Genomic DNA, 14,595 nt, shown 5'->3' on the forward strand with positions numbered 1-14,595 from the left:
GGCCATGAATCATGTTCGTGTACGATATTAGCAGAATGCACCTTATTACAAGTCAATCACTTCCGGGTTTTCTTATGACTTATAGTCTGAGAGAAAAAGAGGTGTATATGTCCATTGGAATTACATACTCATATACCACAGCAAACAGAACCCAACGCCGGGAATAACAATGCAAATGGCGGAAGAGATTACAATCTAATAATACCCTAATGGTGGGCGGTCTCCTTGGCCATTTCTTCATCGGTGGCTTTTTTCGGTCCCATCGAGGACTCGGCTTCTTCCTCCTCATCGCTGATCAGTCCTTGTAGTTCGAAGGTCTCGGCGTCCTGAATACGCTGGGTCTCGGATTGAGTGCGCGCTCGTCCGTTCATAGATCGGCCGTTGGCGTGGGCGTATTTGCTTTCTTGAGTGTCTGTTGGCTCGCCTTCGGGCCAGGCGTGGACGGCGTAGATGTGGAGTAGGACGTTAACGACTAGATGGGGTCAGTGATTGTCTTTTTATGGGGTGGTGCATTAACGTACAGAGGAAGAGCATGAAGGCAATACTGTAGAGGATCAGGATGTATGAGACGTGGGTGATTCCCGCATCGGCGAGAAGCTGCATTTGTTCCTCGGTGGCGCCCATGAAGAGGAAGCCAGAGGCGTAGAGCAACTGTGTGAGTTAGTTGACGCTCCTTAAAGGAGGGGCAAGGCACATACAAATGGTGTCAGGTACTGGAAGCTGTTAGGGTCGGTTCCACTCATGCTGACCGCAGGCTTATCCCGCAGGACAAACGAGATCTCAATGATACGAGTCAGACCAGCCGCCATCAGAGTGTATCCGAAGATCGAGTGGATCATGGTACTGATCATCAGAGTCTGCGCATGCGCCGACATGGCATACCCCGTGAGGCCAATAACAATAGCAGGGATGAGGTTGCGCTTAGGACGACCATTGCGACTCCGGCTCAACCAAATACCCAACAGACCAGCGCACCACCAGACAATTCCCATAGTAGTGTGCTGCAGATCGTTATGCACCCACGGACCACCCCAGCGGTGCTCAGTAAAGGTGTTCACACATCCCCAGGCCGCAATAATAAGCGAATCGAAGAACTCTTGACTCCTTCCAGTCCGACGCAACCAGAACTGTCCGACCAGCAAGAGAATCGTCAACAGAATTCCATACCCGATAAAGGCACTGCCCATGATAAAGTGCGCCGCACACTGTCCAAGATGATCACCCTGACAGAAGCCGAGCGCGGCAATACCACCGAAGAGCATCTGCACCCAGCTGACAACCGGCATGATCTTGCCCAGAACGCCATGGGCCATGACAAAGATCCAGCGGATTCTCGCTTGTCCCGCCTTCTCAAGATGCAACTTGAGGTAGCAGCCCAGCGCGACCTGCGCCACCAAACCAAGCATCAACCAGTTCGCAAACTTGGCATGGGCGTTCGGCCCAAACTGACGACCCTTATGCGCATGACCGAGGAAATAAGCGACAACGGCGATAACGGTTCCGACGATTTGAACAGGGACGTGCCAGCGCGAACGAACGATCTATGCCGCATAGCATTAGCATCCCATCATAGACTCCAACTACAAGAAAAGAGACTTACACCCAGAACCATTCCAGTCGGAAAAATAATACCAAATGAAAGACCCATCAAAATCATATGCACCCATAGCGTGGAGTCCTGTACGGTCAAGTCAGCGGGGTCCGCATGGGGGAGATCAGGAATGAGAAGAACACGTACGATAGGATCTTGAGAAGTCGTGGACCCCTCGGGAACAGCCTCATGGCCTCCATGGGCGTAGACCACACTGGCAAAAGCCAGCGCAGCCAGAGGAAGGAGGCGGAATTGCATGGTGGTGATGGTTGAAAGAAAGAAGGGGAGGAAAAGAGAACGGGGAAGGTAACGGGGCCGATCTTGTGCCAATCCGGAGGTTCCGATTAACACTGAATTTGGCCACTTTTCAACATCAATATTATTGTACTCTCTTTTTCTCTTTTTTTTTGTCACTTCCCATGTCCTGGCATTGACAGTGGCATGTTTATTGACTTTTCAACTTCCGCTCATTTTGTCACTTCTCTGATTCAGACGTGAATCCGTTCCTGGAAATTACTCAGCATCTTTGATTGACGTACGCGTATACAAGAACGCGAGACCCACCATGGACGGGCGGGCCTCTCGACTGGTTTCATTCTACCTTATACAAGTATAGGCAACTACATGACTAACATGGAACAGAATTCACTCCGCGAGTCCATCGCGCAAATTGAAGGTGAAAAGTTCCAAATGGAAGTCGAAGTCGAGGAGATTCGTTCTAAGCTGCAGTACTTGCTTCTCCAAATGACAAGCTGTCTGGAGCTTGACTAACTCACGGCGGATACTTAGACTTGATCCGGCGATTATTGTCAAGAGACATATTCGGCTTCTGCACGAGTACAATGAGATCAAGGATACGGCGCAGGGTCTACTGGGGCTGATTGCTGATGCGAGGGGTGTGCGGCAGATTGAGGTGGAGAGGGAATTTGGGGTGAAGGAGGGGGACTAGGATAATTTATGATTAGAGGTACATGAAACCCTCGGTATCTGGCCTGGGAATCCATTGCAGTCAAAGAGGGAATTGAGTATTTCTTTATCAGTCACCATTGATGAATTAAGAATGGTGGAAGCTATGTTATCGATTCAGAGTCGTTTACGATGCAAGAGTTCGATAGTAACATTCAATTTTTATGCGACTTTTCTCATTCAATGGCAACAAGTTCGCTCTATCAGAACATGAGAAGAGAATTAATTAATACAATGAATAGAGATCGTGAGATGGGAAATGGTAGAGGGTAGAGAGTATGAGATAGTCAAGGATGGCTTAGGGTATGTATGCAAAACTCTTGGCAAACGATAGGAAAGAGGCGGTGACCGGGGGAAATCAGGTATTGAAGTAATCGAAGTATGGCAAGACACAGCACCACAGTGGGAAGAGGAGAGTTGAAAAAGTTGAAAAAAGGGGGAGGTCGTTTATGTGGCGGAAAAAAAAATCAGTGAGTCTTGCCCAAACTCTGCAAGTTGACGAGCTCGTAGTAACGGCCCTTGTTACGAAGCAGTTCGGTGTGAGTGCCGCTCTCGACGATCTTGCCCTGATCGAAGACGTAGATAATGTCGGCCTTTTGAATTGTACTGAGGCGGTGGGCAACTGCGATGGTGGTGCGACCGCGAGCGGCGGCATCAAGCGCGGCTTGAACGACCTTCTCGGACTCGGAGTCGAGGGCGGAGGTGGCTTCGTCGAGGAGGAGAACCTTGGGATTACGCAGGAGAGCGCGGGCGATTGCTACACGCTGCTTCTGACCACCAGACAACATACCACCCTTGCTGCCGACGACGGTGTGGAAGCCTTCAGGAAGAGACATGATGAAGTCATAGATGTTGGCGTCTTTGCAGGCTTTGACAAGCTCGTCTTCAGGGACATCGTCGGCTTCAATGCCGAGGAGGATGTTGTCCTTGATGGTACCTTGGTAGAGAGTGGGCTCCTGGCTGACCAGCGCCAGGTGACTGCGATAGGAGTTGAGGTTGAGGTCGGCGATATTGTGGCCATCGACGTAGACACCACCAGAGAGGGCATCATAGAAGCGCTCGAGGAGAGCAATGGTTGTACTCTTTCCGCAGCCACTGGGTCCTACCAAGGCAATGTACTGTCCAGGCTTGACGCTGAGATTCAGGCCGCGAAGGACGGGTTGCTCGGGGCGAGTAGGGTAGCGGAAGTGGACATCCTTGAACTCAACATGACCCTCCATGTGCTCAACACTTGTGCCCTCGGTGGACCAGGTATCAATAACCGGACGACGGTCAAACAACTTCCGGAACTCATTGGCAGCGTTCTTGGCCTTACCCATATCGGGGGAGAAGGAGAAGACTGTTCCGGCAGACTGGGCACCGAACAGGATCTCACTGAAGCAGACAAAGAATTGGAACATAGTGTACTCGTGGTGACCGAGCAGGGTACCTCCATACCAGAAACCGAGGGCAACACAGAAGAAGACCAAGGCCTGGGACATGGCATATAGCAGGGATGACTTGAAAACCGAGATAAGACTGGCGCGGCCTTGATTCTCCAGCTGGCCATGATAAACACCCCAGACATCCGTCTCGCGGGTGAGAGATGCGACGGTACGGATAGCCGAGGTAGCCTCACAAGCATAGCTCGCAGAGCCCTCGTAGGCGACCTTGGAGCGGGATTGGAAGGCGGCAAGCATGTAGAAACGGTAGAAACCGCAACCGAGAAGGATTGGCACAACAGAGATACACACGAGAGCCAATTTCCAGCCGAAGGAAAGCGAGATGATAATGGCCGCAAGCAGGGTGGTCGAGGTCATAAGAATCGTTCCCAAAGTCTGTCCACTAATACCAGAAAGGTGCTTGGTCTCGGTCGACAAGAACGAAGTCAAAGCACCAGTGCTGTTCTCCTCCTTGTCAAAGAAGTTGATGTCCTGGCGAAGCATAGTGCGGAAAGCCTGGCTACGGGCCTTGCGGATGAGACGTTCAGAGCAATAGGCGAAAGCAATACCGTGGGAGGAGAAGGTGATGAACTGGACGATACCAACCACCAAGAACATCAGAGACCAGAAATTGGCGTCTGATCGGAGTTTGGCGTATTGATCCTTGGGAAGAGACAATGCGCTGATGGCCTTGGCGTACAAGAAAGCCTGAGTGGGCTGGCCACCACCGGCAAGGATGGAGAAACACAGACCAATGACCAGCCATTTCCATTCCGCCCGGTTGAAGGAAGCAATGAACTTGATCAGTGTCCAAAGGGAGTACTTGTTCTTGGAGTCACCGCTCCGGCGGGACAGAATAACACTCGATACAGACTTGCGAGAATCGGCGCGGCGAATGTCTTCCTCGAATAATCCGGAGGCACGGATGTCCTCGCTATCCTTCATCAGGGTGGCAGCACTGGCAACAGACTGAACGCGAGCGACTTCCTTCTTCTCGAGAGCCTCGTCGGATTCAGAGTCACCTTCCTCCACCAGGGCATCCGCTTCCTTCTCCTCGTTAATCCGCTGGGCCTCAACAAGCTTGGAGTAGGGACCATCGGTCTCAAGCAAGACATCGTGGGTACCCTGCTCCACAATGGCACCGTTGACAAAGACGACGATGTTGTGGGCAGTCTTAATAGTGGACAAACGATGAGCAATAACAATGGTAGTACGGCCCTCGGCAGCACGGTCCAGAGCAGCCTGCACAACTCCCTCAGACTTAGTGTCCAAAGCGGAGGTGGCCTCATCCAATAAAAGAATCTTGGGATCAGAGACAACAGCACGTGCAATAGCAATACGCTGCTTTTGACCACCAGAAAGCAAGAAGCCGCGCTGACCAACATTAGTCTCGTAACCCTCAGGAAGAGCAACGATGAATTCGTGGGCATTAGCCATCTTGGCGGCATTCTCGATCAGCTCCTGGATACGTTTTTCAGGCTCATTCTCGAAGCGGGTTCCAATAAGACCATGGCGAATGTTGTTGTAGATGGTAGTACCAAACAGAACGGGCTCCTGGCTGACCAGGGAAATCTGCTGACGCAACCAACGCAGGTTGAGGTCCTGGATATCGTGACCGTCGAGGTAGACATTACCGCCAACGGGAAGATAGAAACGCTCAACCAAGCCGACCACAGTACTCTTTCCAGAACCAGAGGGTCCAACAAGAGCAGTGGTCTTGCCGGCGGGGATCATGAGCGAGACATCTTTCATGACAGTGACTTCTGGGCGAGACGGGTAGATGTGCTTGACGTTTCTGAATTCGATATCACCCTCGACATGGTCAAGGACGAGACCCTCGTCGGAAGTAGGATCCAACGGTGAAATACGGTCAATAGTGCTGAAAATCTTGGCAGCAGCAGCGACGGCATTAGTGAAAGCCTGTCCGTTAGGACTGACATTGCCCAGACTAAATGAACCAATCAGGATAGCCATCAGGATAGTCAAAACCTGACCGACATTGACCTTGCCCTCGACCAGGAACTGGGATCCCATCCAGAAGCCCAGACCATAGTTGAGGAACATGATGCCGAACATAGCACCAACCATGACACCAAGAGCCATCTGCAGGCGCATGCCCCATCGTTCGGCAACGCGCAAGTGAGCCTCGTACTGCTTGGCCAGCTTGTCCTGAGTGCCGAAGGCAGTCGCATTGCGAATGGAACTGATGACTTCTTCGGCAACAGTGCCACCGGCACCGTATGCATCCAGGGAGAGTTTGCCGTACTTGATAATGAACCGGGATCCACCACCCATGATGACGACCAGCGCCACAATAGTGGAGGTACAGATACCGGCAAGACGTGCGTACTTGATGTATGCCACGATGAATGCAGTGACAAACGTGGCGACGGCGGTCAGGGTCAGGCCGACTTTTTCGGAGATACCGTCCTGGATCAGGTTGGTGTCGGCAGTGATGCGGGTGGTCACCTCACCGGCGCCGAGCTTGTCGAAGTAGGCGATGTTCTGGCGCAGGATAGCCTCGAGGTAGTGCTCACGGATTTTCTGAGTGATGTGTTCTCCGGTGTAGATGAAGCCTATGGTGCTGATGTAGACGGTCACGAGCTCGGCAATACCCAGGTAAACGAAATAGAGGACGTTCTTGCATAGATCAGAGTAGAAAACATTGTACGGGGTGGTACCATATTCGATGCCTGAGAAAGAGGTGGTCAAAGAACCAAAGAGAATCTGCAGTTGTTAGCGCAATACAAGTCCATCTAGATCACACTACTTACAGTGAACAGGGGCAAGGCAGCACCTGCAGCAATAGCACATATTGCGCTGACCGAGAGAATCAATATATCCATCTTCGAGGCATATCGGTAAAGCCCGAAGAAGGAGATTTTCACATGTGGCGCATCCAGCTGCTTCTTGAGGATCTCTTTTTCATGTTCCGGCAAATGCGCGAACATCGCATCGTCATCTAATGACAAAGCGGTGTTGCTGCCTTTCTTGCTTTCATCTTTATCGTCTTTGGGCGCACTGGCAGAGAGAGTCGATCCGGAGTCTATGGTACGGTCGGGCTTTTCAGTGTCGTGCAAGTCATCGTGAAGTGTATCCGGGCTGGCGAGCACCTCGGAAGGGAGCTTTTCGAGCGGAATGGCAGCTTCTTCGGGTTGCTGCATCGCGGCGGTTGCGCGCGTTGGCTAGTTGTCGGATAACAGGCCCACTTGTGGAGGTGCCTTTACCCCATGCAAAATCCAGTTGGGGTATAGAGAGCGTGAGAAGTTGAAGGGAAGGTTAAGGTGTGAAGATTAATTTAGGTAGGTAGAGAACGACGGGAAGGGGGAATAGGCAAAAGTAAAACGCCCCGAATATAAAGGGATGGAAGGAGGTAATTAAGATGAGCTTTTAGCCAGCTGTCAAAGGATAAGAAATAAGCGATCGGACCAACTACCGGAAAATAGTCTACAGGGGAGGTAAATCGACTAGATTTTGAATGGAAAGAAAACGGGGTTCAAGAGGTGGGCCGGGTGCTCCAGACTCCGGCATGTTTATGCATAAGCCTCGAACATTCTCTCCTGTCTCTCCAGGGCATGCAGGGGATCTCACTCCTACCTCTCTAGCCCCTGATAAACACCCGTGGCCATCTTGTGGTACGCGAAAAGTTTTGGAGCACGCCTTATGAGTCTCAGTACGGAGTACATGGTCCAGTCCATATTTTGAAGGTCACAAAAATTAGGCTCTGGGTGATACACGGTATGATCCAGGATCGTCCGACTTGGGCTACCCTGGATGACACACTATGATGCGAGTCCGAATACGAAGGTGGGTTGCTTGACTCACAGAGTCGGTTCCTCACTTGACGCGGCCTCGGATCCTTCTACTTGAGCCTAGCAGACAAAATGATAGCAGCGTACCATGGAAGCCTAGTAATTGATGGCCCACTGCGAGTCATTAAGCGATCCTCCACTCACAGCCACTAAATTTGATCCATGAACATCGTTATGCTCACCTTTTGGGGCCCGTGCTCGGTGAGTCGGTGGATTATCAAGTCCGTTCCCGATGCTATTCTGCCTGATCCAGATCTCGATGCTCGAGTCCGTCTGTAAGCACCCCTTTGGGTTAATGTTGCGGTGACCAGGGTAATCGCAGGGTCATCATGGATTCCACCCAGTAAATCAAAGACTCAAAAAACTTGATCTGACGTACCTCTGCGACCTCCCCAACGCGATAGAGTTATGCTCGCCTCGGAATGCACGACGTGGCGGACGTGACCAATACCGGACGAATTTGGTCCGTCCTGCGGGCTCTATTCCCGATCTGGTATCTTCAGCCTGAAGATTGGATCCTCGTTTTTGAGGCATTCAGATTTCTTGCAAGTCGTATTATGTCATCGTTTCGCGCCTTAGGCCCAGTAGTATCACATGATCCAGCCGAAGCGAAGCCAAGCCCTTGTCCGCACACAAACCATCCGCTCTCCAAGGTCGAACTTCTCTCCATCCAACCAGCTCGCCGTCGCGATCAAGCCATCAAGATGCCGGTTAGTGACACCACAATTTCCCGACCTCGTCGACAAGAGAATTATCCCCGCTGACTCCTCCTGCGTCCACAGAGCCACAAGACTTTCCGCACCAAGCAAAAGCTTGCCAAAGCTCAGCGTCAGAACCGCCCCATCCCCCAGTGGATTCGTCTGCGCACCGGCAACACCATCAGGTAAATCACGCCTCGCTTTCGCTCTCGAAATGTTGGACCGGAGGAAATCAGAACGCTGGACATCCCGAACCCAACCGATCCAACATGTCGAGCAGGAATGAAAAAAAAGAAAAAAATATTACCCGCACGGACAAATCGACTAATGGGCATCCCACAGATACAACGCCAAGCGACGACACTGGCGCAAGACCCGCCTGGGTATCTAAGCGCATTCCAGGCCCGTCTATGTACCCATCCACGCCCTCAGATTCCGAATCGCCGATGTGGTGTTCGATATGAAGCTAGTTATGACGTGACGCCCACCCCGAAAAGAATCTTCCAACCCTCGACTTGTGCGCTAGTGATGGACTACGCGAGTCTGCAATTGTTTCTCGGGTGATTCGACAAGCCGATATTCGACTTGAACGTTCATTTCCTGTGATTTTCCAAGGGAATGACGCCCTACCGAGTGGCGGTGCATATGATATTATGAATGTTTGGTGGAATGGTCACGGGTATTGGGGCAAGCATTCGCCGGAGATCAGGTTTCCGTTGGCGGGAGGGTTTTCTTTTACAAAAATCTGATGGAATCGAATTGACGTCCCTTTTGTCTTGCATTCTACTTGCACGAGTACAGCTGTGGCTCGCTTGTTCGCGATTTCCAACTACTTTCACGTCGGCACTGTAGACTGTAGATTGTCAGATTGTGCTATGTGGTATATGGATGGGCTTGAGCTCAGGGTCGCTTTCCCACAGGAGCCATAGCCTGTGCGACCCCTCCTCGGATGAAGGGTTGAGCGCGCCAGGCAAACCCTCTGGACCCGGACTTTACACCATGTAACCAGTGGTCAATGTAGCATCAAATGACGGCCCTTATGGTGCTTCGCCAACCGCCGGATCCCAAAGTACTCAATTGTAGATACATCAGCATCGGACCACGCCTGCCGACATAGTGCCATAGCCATCCAGATATCACCAACGACGTCACCCACCAAATTCATCAACTCCAAAGAGTCCAGCCATTCATCTCCCTTCAATCTAACACTCTCCCTTCAATATAAAACCATAGGTCGGCTTACGAACGATACCCAAGATTAGTGATTCAAATCTCAAACTTGAGGCATGGCATCCGAGTCTCAAAATTGAGAACATCGCACGTAAGATATATCTCAACCCTGAACGAGGAACACCCACTGAAACAAGGGACACCCAGAACAAATCTGAGGGCCGACCGTGCCGGGCTTGTATCAGGAACAGAACATACCTGATATCCAGACATGTTCGGCTTGGTAAAAGGCTCATTTAGAATATATCCCCGGATCAGCCCTGGAGTGCCGGTCTAGGCTTGATTTATAATGCCATAATGAAAACCAAAATTATAGTGTCCTGTCCTCTATGCTGATACGCACTTAGAGAGAATCGAACTTGAGGCTATCTTACGATAGATAGCTGGACAATCGCATTCGATGGCACACTCTCCCGCTTTTAGATCGATTTTTGTTCCGAAGAAATGGGAGAATGGCGCCACAATCAGTGTCATGAGGGAAACTTTCGCCTGTTTTTTGTCTTCTTTTGTTTCCAGGAGACCATGCCATGCACTTGCACTTGCACGTTATCGAGATAATTGAATATCTATAGTGCTTAATTCACAGCTTCATTTAGCGGTGATGGACCTTTTTCGCAAAGGTCAATACATGCTGACTCTCCAAATGATGTATGTTCTTGGGCTCTGAGGGGCCCATGGGACTTCACCGGGATCTGTTAATGCGTAAGACACCGGACATCTTGGAATCTCTATTTTGATGGTATGAACGGTCATTAAAGCTCATCGCACCAAGCACATGAAATAGCAAAGGCTAACAGGCGTGTATCAAAATCTACAGATACTACACAGACGATAAAAAGCTATCAAGTAGCAAGACATGACTTCTCCAGCCGAATCCTAAGAGATACATGATTTTGGAGAATGAGCCATGGCAGCTCGCAGGTCTCAGAGCAGAAAGGGAAAGAAGAAGCCGCTGAGCCAAACACCATAAACAAGATATCCAGTTTCAGGACCCTACTCCATTTATAGAGAACAACTTGGGGTTGTCAGTTGGAAGAGTGGATTTTCATTCTTTGGGGAATATTGGAATATCGTCAAAAAGGAAACATAATCGGGGCAGCAATCAGGATACGGACACTTAGCGGCTGAAAGAGAAGTCAGTTACAAGATCAAGAGAATGAAAGATTTAAAGGATGTCTTACTCCTCGGCCCACTCGTTCTCGCGACGAATTTGGTCCTCCTCCTCGGGGGTGAAGTCATTTTGAATGTTGAAGGTCTTCCGAATTTCCTCGGGCGACTTTCCCTTGATCATGTTGGCGACGGTCTTACAGCCGACGTCCAAAAGAGCCTTAATATCGAGGTAGTTCGCAGCCTGTAAGAGGCAAAGAGTCAGTCTTTGTTCCGTTTTCAGTATGCGAGGTCCAAGGCGAGGGGACTCACGAGAATGATCTCGAAGAGCATCTCCTGGTCCACCTGCATGAACTTCTGGTCCCACTCATCAATGTCGGTCGTCTTGCGGCGGTTATCGTCGTCGTCACCGGCGGTGGGGGGGATCGTTCTTGTGGTGCTCGCACCACTCAATGACCTTCTTGAGGACGGCCTCGTTAACCTGTCAGGCAGTTAGCAATCGTTGGTATTTAGAGGTGATCGAGAGGGAGACGTGCGTTAGGAATAGGGATGGCCTCGCCGGAGTCACCAAGATCCTCGAGCATGTTCTTGATCAGAATGGAGCGCTCAGCAACCGCGCGCTCTGTTCAGTGTTAGTTCTGAGCGATCACACTAGCTACCTCGATGCGACATACCGACGGTGATTTCGACTCCATCGGAGCTGGTGAGGGTAATAGGAGCAGACATGATGGTGGTCTTCAGGTCCAGTCTAGATAAGTTTGAGGCGTCAGAGTTGCGTGGAGCTTTAGACGGTGGGGAGGGGCCAAGCGGGCGGGGTCGGAGTTACGCGAACGGTCTGGCAGAACTCACTATAAAAGACACGAGATGGAGTGCAACGACAGATGTCCAAAGAGGTGGAAGACACAAAGGTGTTGAGAAGACAGTGAAGGAGAGGAGGTGAACCAAGAGCAAAGGCGGTGGATGTCGAGGCTCTGCGATCTTTGAAGTTCGGCGCCCGAAGAGAAACCGAACAGTCAAAGCAGATTGGTGCCTATTGCTACCTAGTCCATGTGTCATTATTGTCCGGGAATGTTCTAGCTCAGTTTCTCTTTGATGGGGTCTAGTTCATAATTATGTATTCGACCGTACATTTCGGTTCATACCAATGCTCAAATACAGTGCCGTACAGTGCCGAATTAGGGAAAGTAGATTGTAGGCTATCCACGGATGCGCTTTTCTCTTCTTCTGTATTATAGAAATCCAATAATAAACACAAATCCACCCGAAGCTAGCACTATATGAACACATAATTCGATCTCGTCTCATGGACTTGACAGGTCGGCATGATAGGAGGTACAGTGTACAAGTGTACAGGGCAAATGAGACTAGTCGCGAGTGATATCATCGCAAGTAACCAACGCGTCTTTTTTTTTTTCCCTGTCCAATCTGACCCCTTCCACTCTTTCCCTGACATCTTTTCTTTCGTTGATTTTCAAGCATGTTATGCCCTTAGAATCATGTGGCGACGTACCTATCTGTTCCTGCTGCTGCTGCGTGTTTACTTCGCGCTGTCGCCCAGCTATCTGCACCCTGATGAGAACTTCCAAGGCCCCGAGGTCTTCGCCGGTAAGTCTGGGATGCGCTCCTCTTGCGATCTTGATGAGTACCTATTCGCGACGCGCTTGGCCTTCTTTCTTGGCGATCGCCATTAGCGCGCGCGCCGCGACAGTTCATGGATCGCGAAAGTCGCGACAGCCTCATCCGAAGAGCCCGCTAACCCGATCACTACCTTTAGGCCGCATATTCTCCTATCCGTCGAGCCTACCGTGGGAATTTACATCTGAACAACCCATTCGAAGCGTCTTCCCACTATGGCCAATCTACGAGATGCCGATGAGCCTTCTGAAATGGTTCTACACGGAGATCGGGTCGGGCAACCCACCGCCACAACTAGTGTATTATGTTCTGCGCGGGGAATGTTCCTGCTGAGCTTTGTGCTGGAGGACTGGGCCGTGTATGAACTGGTGCCGTCACCCCGCCACCGTCGTGCGACTGTGGTCCTGGTCGCCTCGTCGTATGTCACCTGGACGTATCAGACGCACACCTTCTCCAATTCCCTCGAGACGCTGTTGGTGGCCTGGGGGCTGGTTCTGATTCGTCGCATTACTGAGAACAAGGTCCGTTCCGTTATGCAGCTATGAGATTTGTCCAACTGACTTGCTGCAGAAACGATCGTCGTTCTTTTCCTATGCTGTACTCTCGTTCATCGCTGTCGCTGGGGTCTTTAATCGCATTACCTTCCCGGCCTTTTTACTCTTCCCGGGGTTACAATTACTGCCCTACTTCCAGCGCAAGTAAGTGTTACCATGCTTATAGGGTCAAATATGCACACACTGATCATAACAGACCAACATCACTCCTCGCTTTCATCGGCTTTGGGGCCCTGTTCGCTTCAATAGCGATATACATCGACACGACCTTCTACAGACCCTCCACCTCCTTCCTCGAGAATATACGGAAGCCGATCGTTACTCCTCTAAACAACATACTCTACAACACCGACGCATCCAACCTCGCAATTCATGGCCTCCACCCCCACCACCAACACTTCCTAGCAAACCTCTTCCAACTGCTCGGCCCAGCCTATATCGCCATGATTCTGTCCCTCTTTAGCTGGCCGATCGTGCCCACCTGGATGCGCAACGCGCGGGCCCTTTCCGCCGTCTCAGCAACAGCCATCCTTTCCATCTTCCCCACCAAGAACCCCGCTTCCTCATTCCCTGCGTCCCCTCCTCCTCAGCTGTATGCGCATGCACCGCTCGCGCATCTTTCTAGCAACATGGCTTATCTTCAACGCAGCCATGGGCTTCCTCATGGGAATCTATCACCAAGGCGGGATCATCCCAGCTCAACTCGCAATGCGCAGCATCGTTGAGTCAAACACCCTATCCCAAGGCATAAAAACAATGCCCGACGCCTCTGTCTTCTGGTGGAAAACATACTCTCCACCGCAGTGGCTTCTCGGTGCAGATACCAATGCCACTCACATCGACACCTTTGATCTAATGGGCATTCCAGGCCTTGAAATGATCACCGCTCTAGACAAGGCCGTCCCTCTCTGCCCCACAACTTCTCCAGTGTACCTCGTCGCGCCGACATCAGCTTCATTCCTGGATGAATACATTTCCCCTTCATCCCTCTCAGAACCACATTCCCCTAATCTTCAGCTCTACCGCCTATGGACACATCGCAAACATCTTAACCTCGATGACCTCGACTTTGGCGACGATGGTATTCTGAACACTTTGAATCGTGTCGTTGGACGTCGCGGATTAGGTGTATGGTCTGTTCGACGTGCGTGTACGTGAGGCAGCAGAGGTGTAGCTTAAAGCATTCTTTTCGCCCGGGCCTGGGCTTGGGTATTATGACATTTATCGGCGGGATTGATACCTTTTGTATTCTTTATTTCTATTGCATTGAGATACATAGTTTCAGATTTGGCTCATCTGGATGGGTGCATGAGTTCGATCCAGATACTTTCAATGTCTACCTCCATTTCACATTACGTGATAAATGACTATCTTCCAAATCTAATCTCATGAATGGCTTATCATTGAAGTTAATTTCCCGGCTTATGATACCTGTGACTTCTTTTCATGGGGATTCGAGGTTGTGGTGCTTATTATGGAATGGTGGTCCTGCTGACCCCAGAATATATCCACGATCTGCGGGACTAAAGATTACGAGTTCGCCACTATACTCATGCATTGAACGAAGATAAGACAAACCCC

General features: G+C 50.7%; 6 protein-coding genes across 6 annotated transcripts; 3 read left to right on the forward strand and 3 right to left on the reverse strand.

Moving 5' to 3' along the window:
- Positions 1-206: 206 nt before the first annotated feature.
- N7477_009172 (Ytp1 family protein) lies at positions 207-1,849 on the reverse strand (the record flags this gene model as incomplete). The annotated part of the gene is made up of 4 exons (XM_056970833.1): positions 207-472; positions 522-651; positions 699-1,541; positions 1,601-1,849. 4 exons carry the CDS (start codon positions 1,847-1,849, stop codon positions 207-209), a joined length of 1,488 nt encoding a protein of 495 aa, XP_056817812.1.
- Positions 1,850-2,224: 375 nt separating this feature from the next.
- On the forward strand, positions 2,225-2,540 carry N7477_009173 (SWI5/SAE3 family protein; the record flags this gene model as incomplete). The annotated part of the gene is made up of 2 exons (XM_056970834.1): positions 2,225-2,319; positions 2,381-2,540. 2 exons carry the CDS (start codon positions 2,225-2,227, stop codon positions 2,538-2,540), a joined length of 255 nt encoding a protein of 84 aa, XP_056817813.1.
- A 484-nt stretch (positions 2,541-3,024) lies between these two features.
- mdr1 (ABC multidrug transporter Mdr1) lies at positions 3,025-7,142 on the reverse strand (the record flags this gene model as incomplete). Its single annotated transcript, XM_056970835.1, has 2 exons — positions 3,025-6,705; positions 6,753-7,142. The coding sequence occupies 2 exons, from the start codon at positions 7,140-7,142 to the stop codon at positions 3,025-3,027; spliced, it is 4,071 nt and encodes a 1,356-aa protein (XP_056817814.1).
- A 1,305-nt stretch (positions 7,143-8,447) lies between these two features.
- Positions 8,448-8,918, forward strand: N7477_009175 (60S ribosomal protein eL39). Its single transcript, XM_056970836.1, has 3 exons — positions 8,448-8,500; positions 8,573-8,673; positions 8,831-8,918. Exons 1-3 carry the CDS (start codon positions 8,495-8,497, stop codon positions 8,877-8,879), a joined length of 156 nt encoding a protein of 51 aa, XP_056817815.1. The 5' UTR covers positions 8,448-8,494; the 3' UTR covers positions 8,880-8,918.
- Positions 8,919-10,895: 1,977 nt separating this feature from the next.
- skpA (SCF ubiquitin ligase subunit skpA) lies at positions 10,896-11,551 on the reverse strand (the record flags this gene model as incomplete). The annotated part of the gene is made up of 3 exons (XM_056970837.1): positions 10,896-11,179; positions 11,358-11,447; positions 11,500-11,551. The coding sequence occupies 3 exons, from the start codon at positions 11,549-11,551 to the stop codon at positions 10,896-10,898; spliced, it is 426 nt and encodes a 141-aa protein (XP_056817816.1).
- Positions 11,552-12,321: 770 nt separating this feature from the next.
- smp3 (glycosylphosphatidylinositol-alpha 1,2 mannosyltransferase smp3) lies at positions 12,322-14,172 on the forward strand (the record flags this gene model as incomplete). The annotated part of the gene is made up of 5 exons (XM_056970838.1): positions 12,322-12,430; positions 12,692-12,981; positions 13,031-13,158; positions 13,211-13,606; positions 13,731-14,172. The coding sequence occupies 5 exons, from the start codon at positions 12,322-12,324 to the stop codon at positions 14,170-14,172; spliced, it is 1,365 nt and encodes a 454-aa protein (XP_056817817.1).
- Between the last annotated feature and the right edge of the window lie 423 nt (positions 14,173-14,595).

This window comes from Penicillium maclennaniae, assembly GCF_028827695.1.
Source record: "Penicillium maclennaniae strain IBT 15551 chromosome Unknown utg000008l:1.0-3552695.0:1.0-3555053.0, whole genome shotgun sequence".
Taxonomy (NCBI): Eukaryota; Fungi; Ascomycota; class Eurotiomycetes; order Eurotiales; family Aspergillaceae; genus Penicillium; species Penicillium maclennaniae.

What these genes read in the sequence shown, in the direction of transcription:
- N7477_009175 (XM_056970836.1), top strand. An exon ending in CGCACCGGCAACACCATCAG is followed by an intron (nt 8,674 to 8,830) that starts GTAAATCACGCC and finishes GGCATCCCACAG; the next exon opens with ATACAACGCCAAGCGACGAC.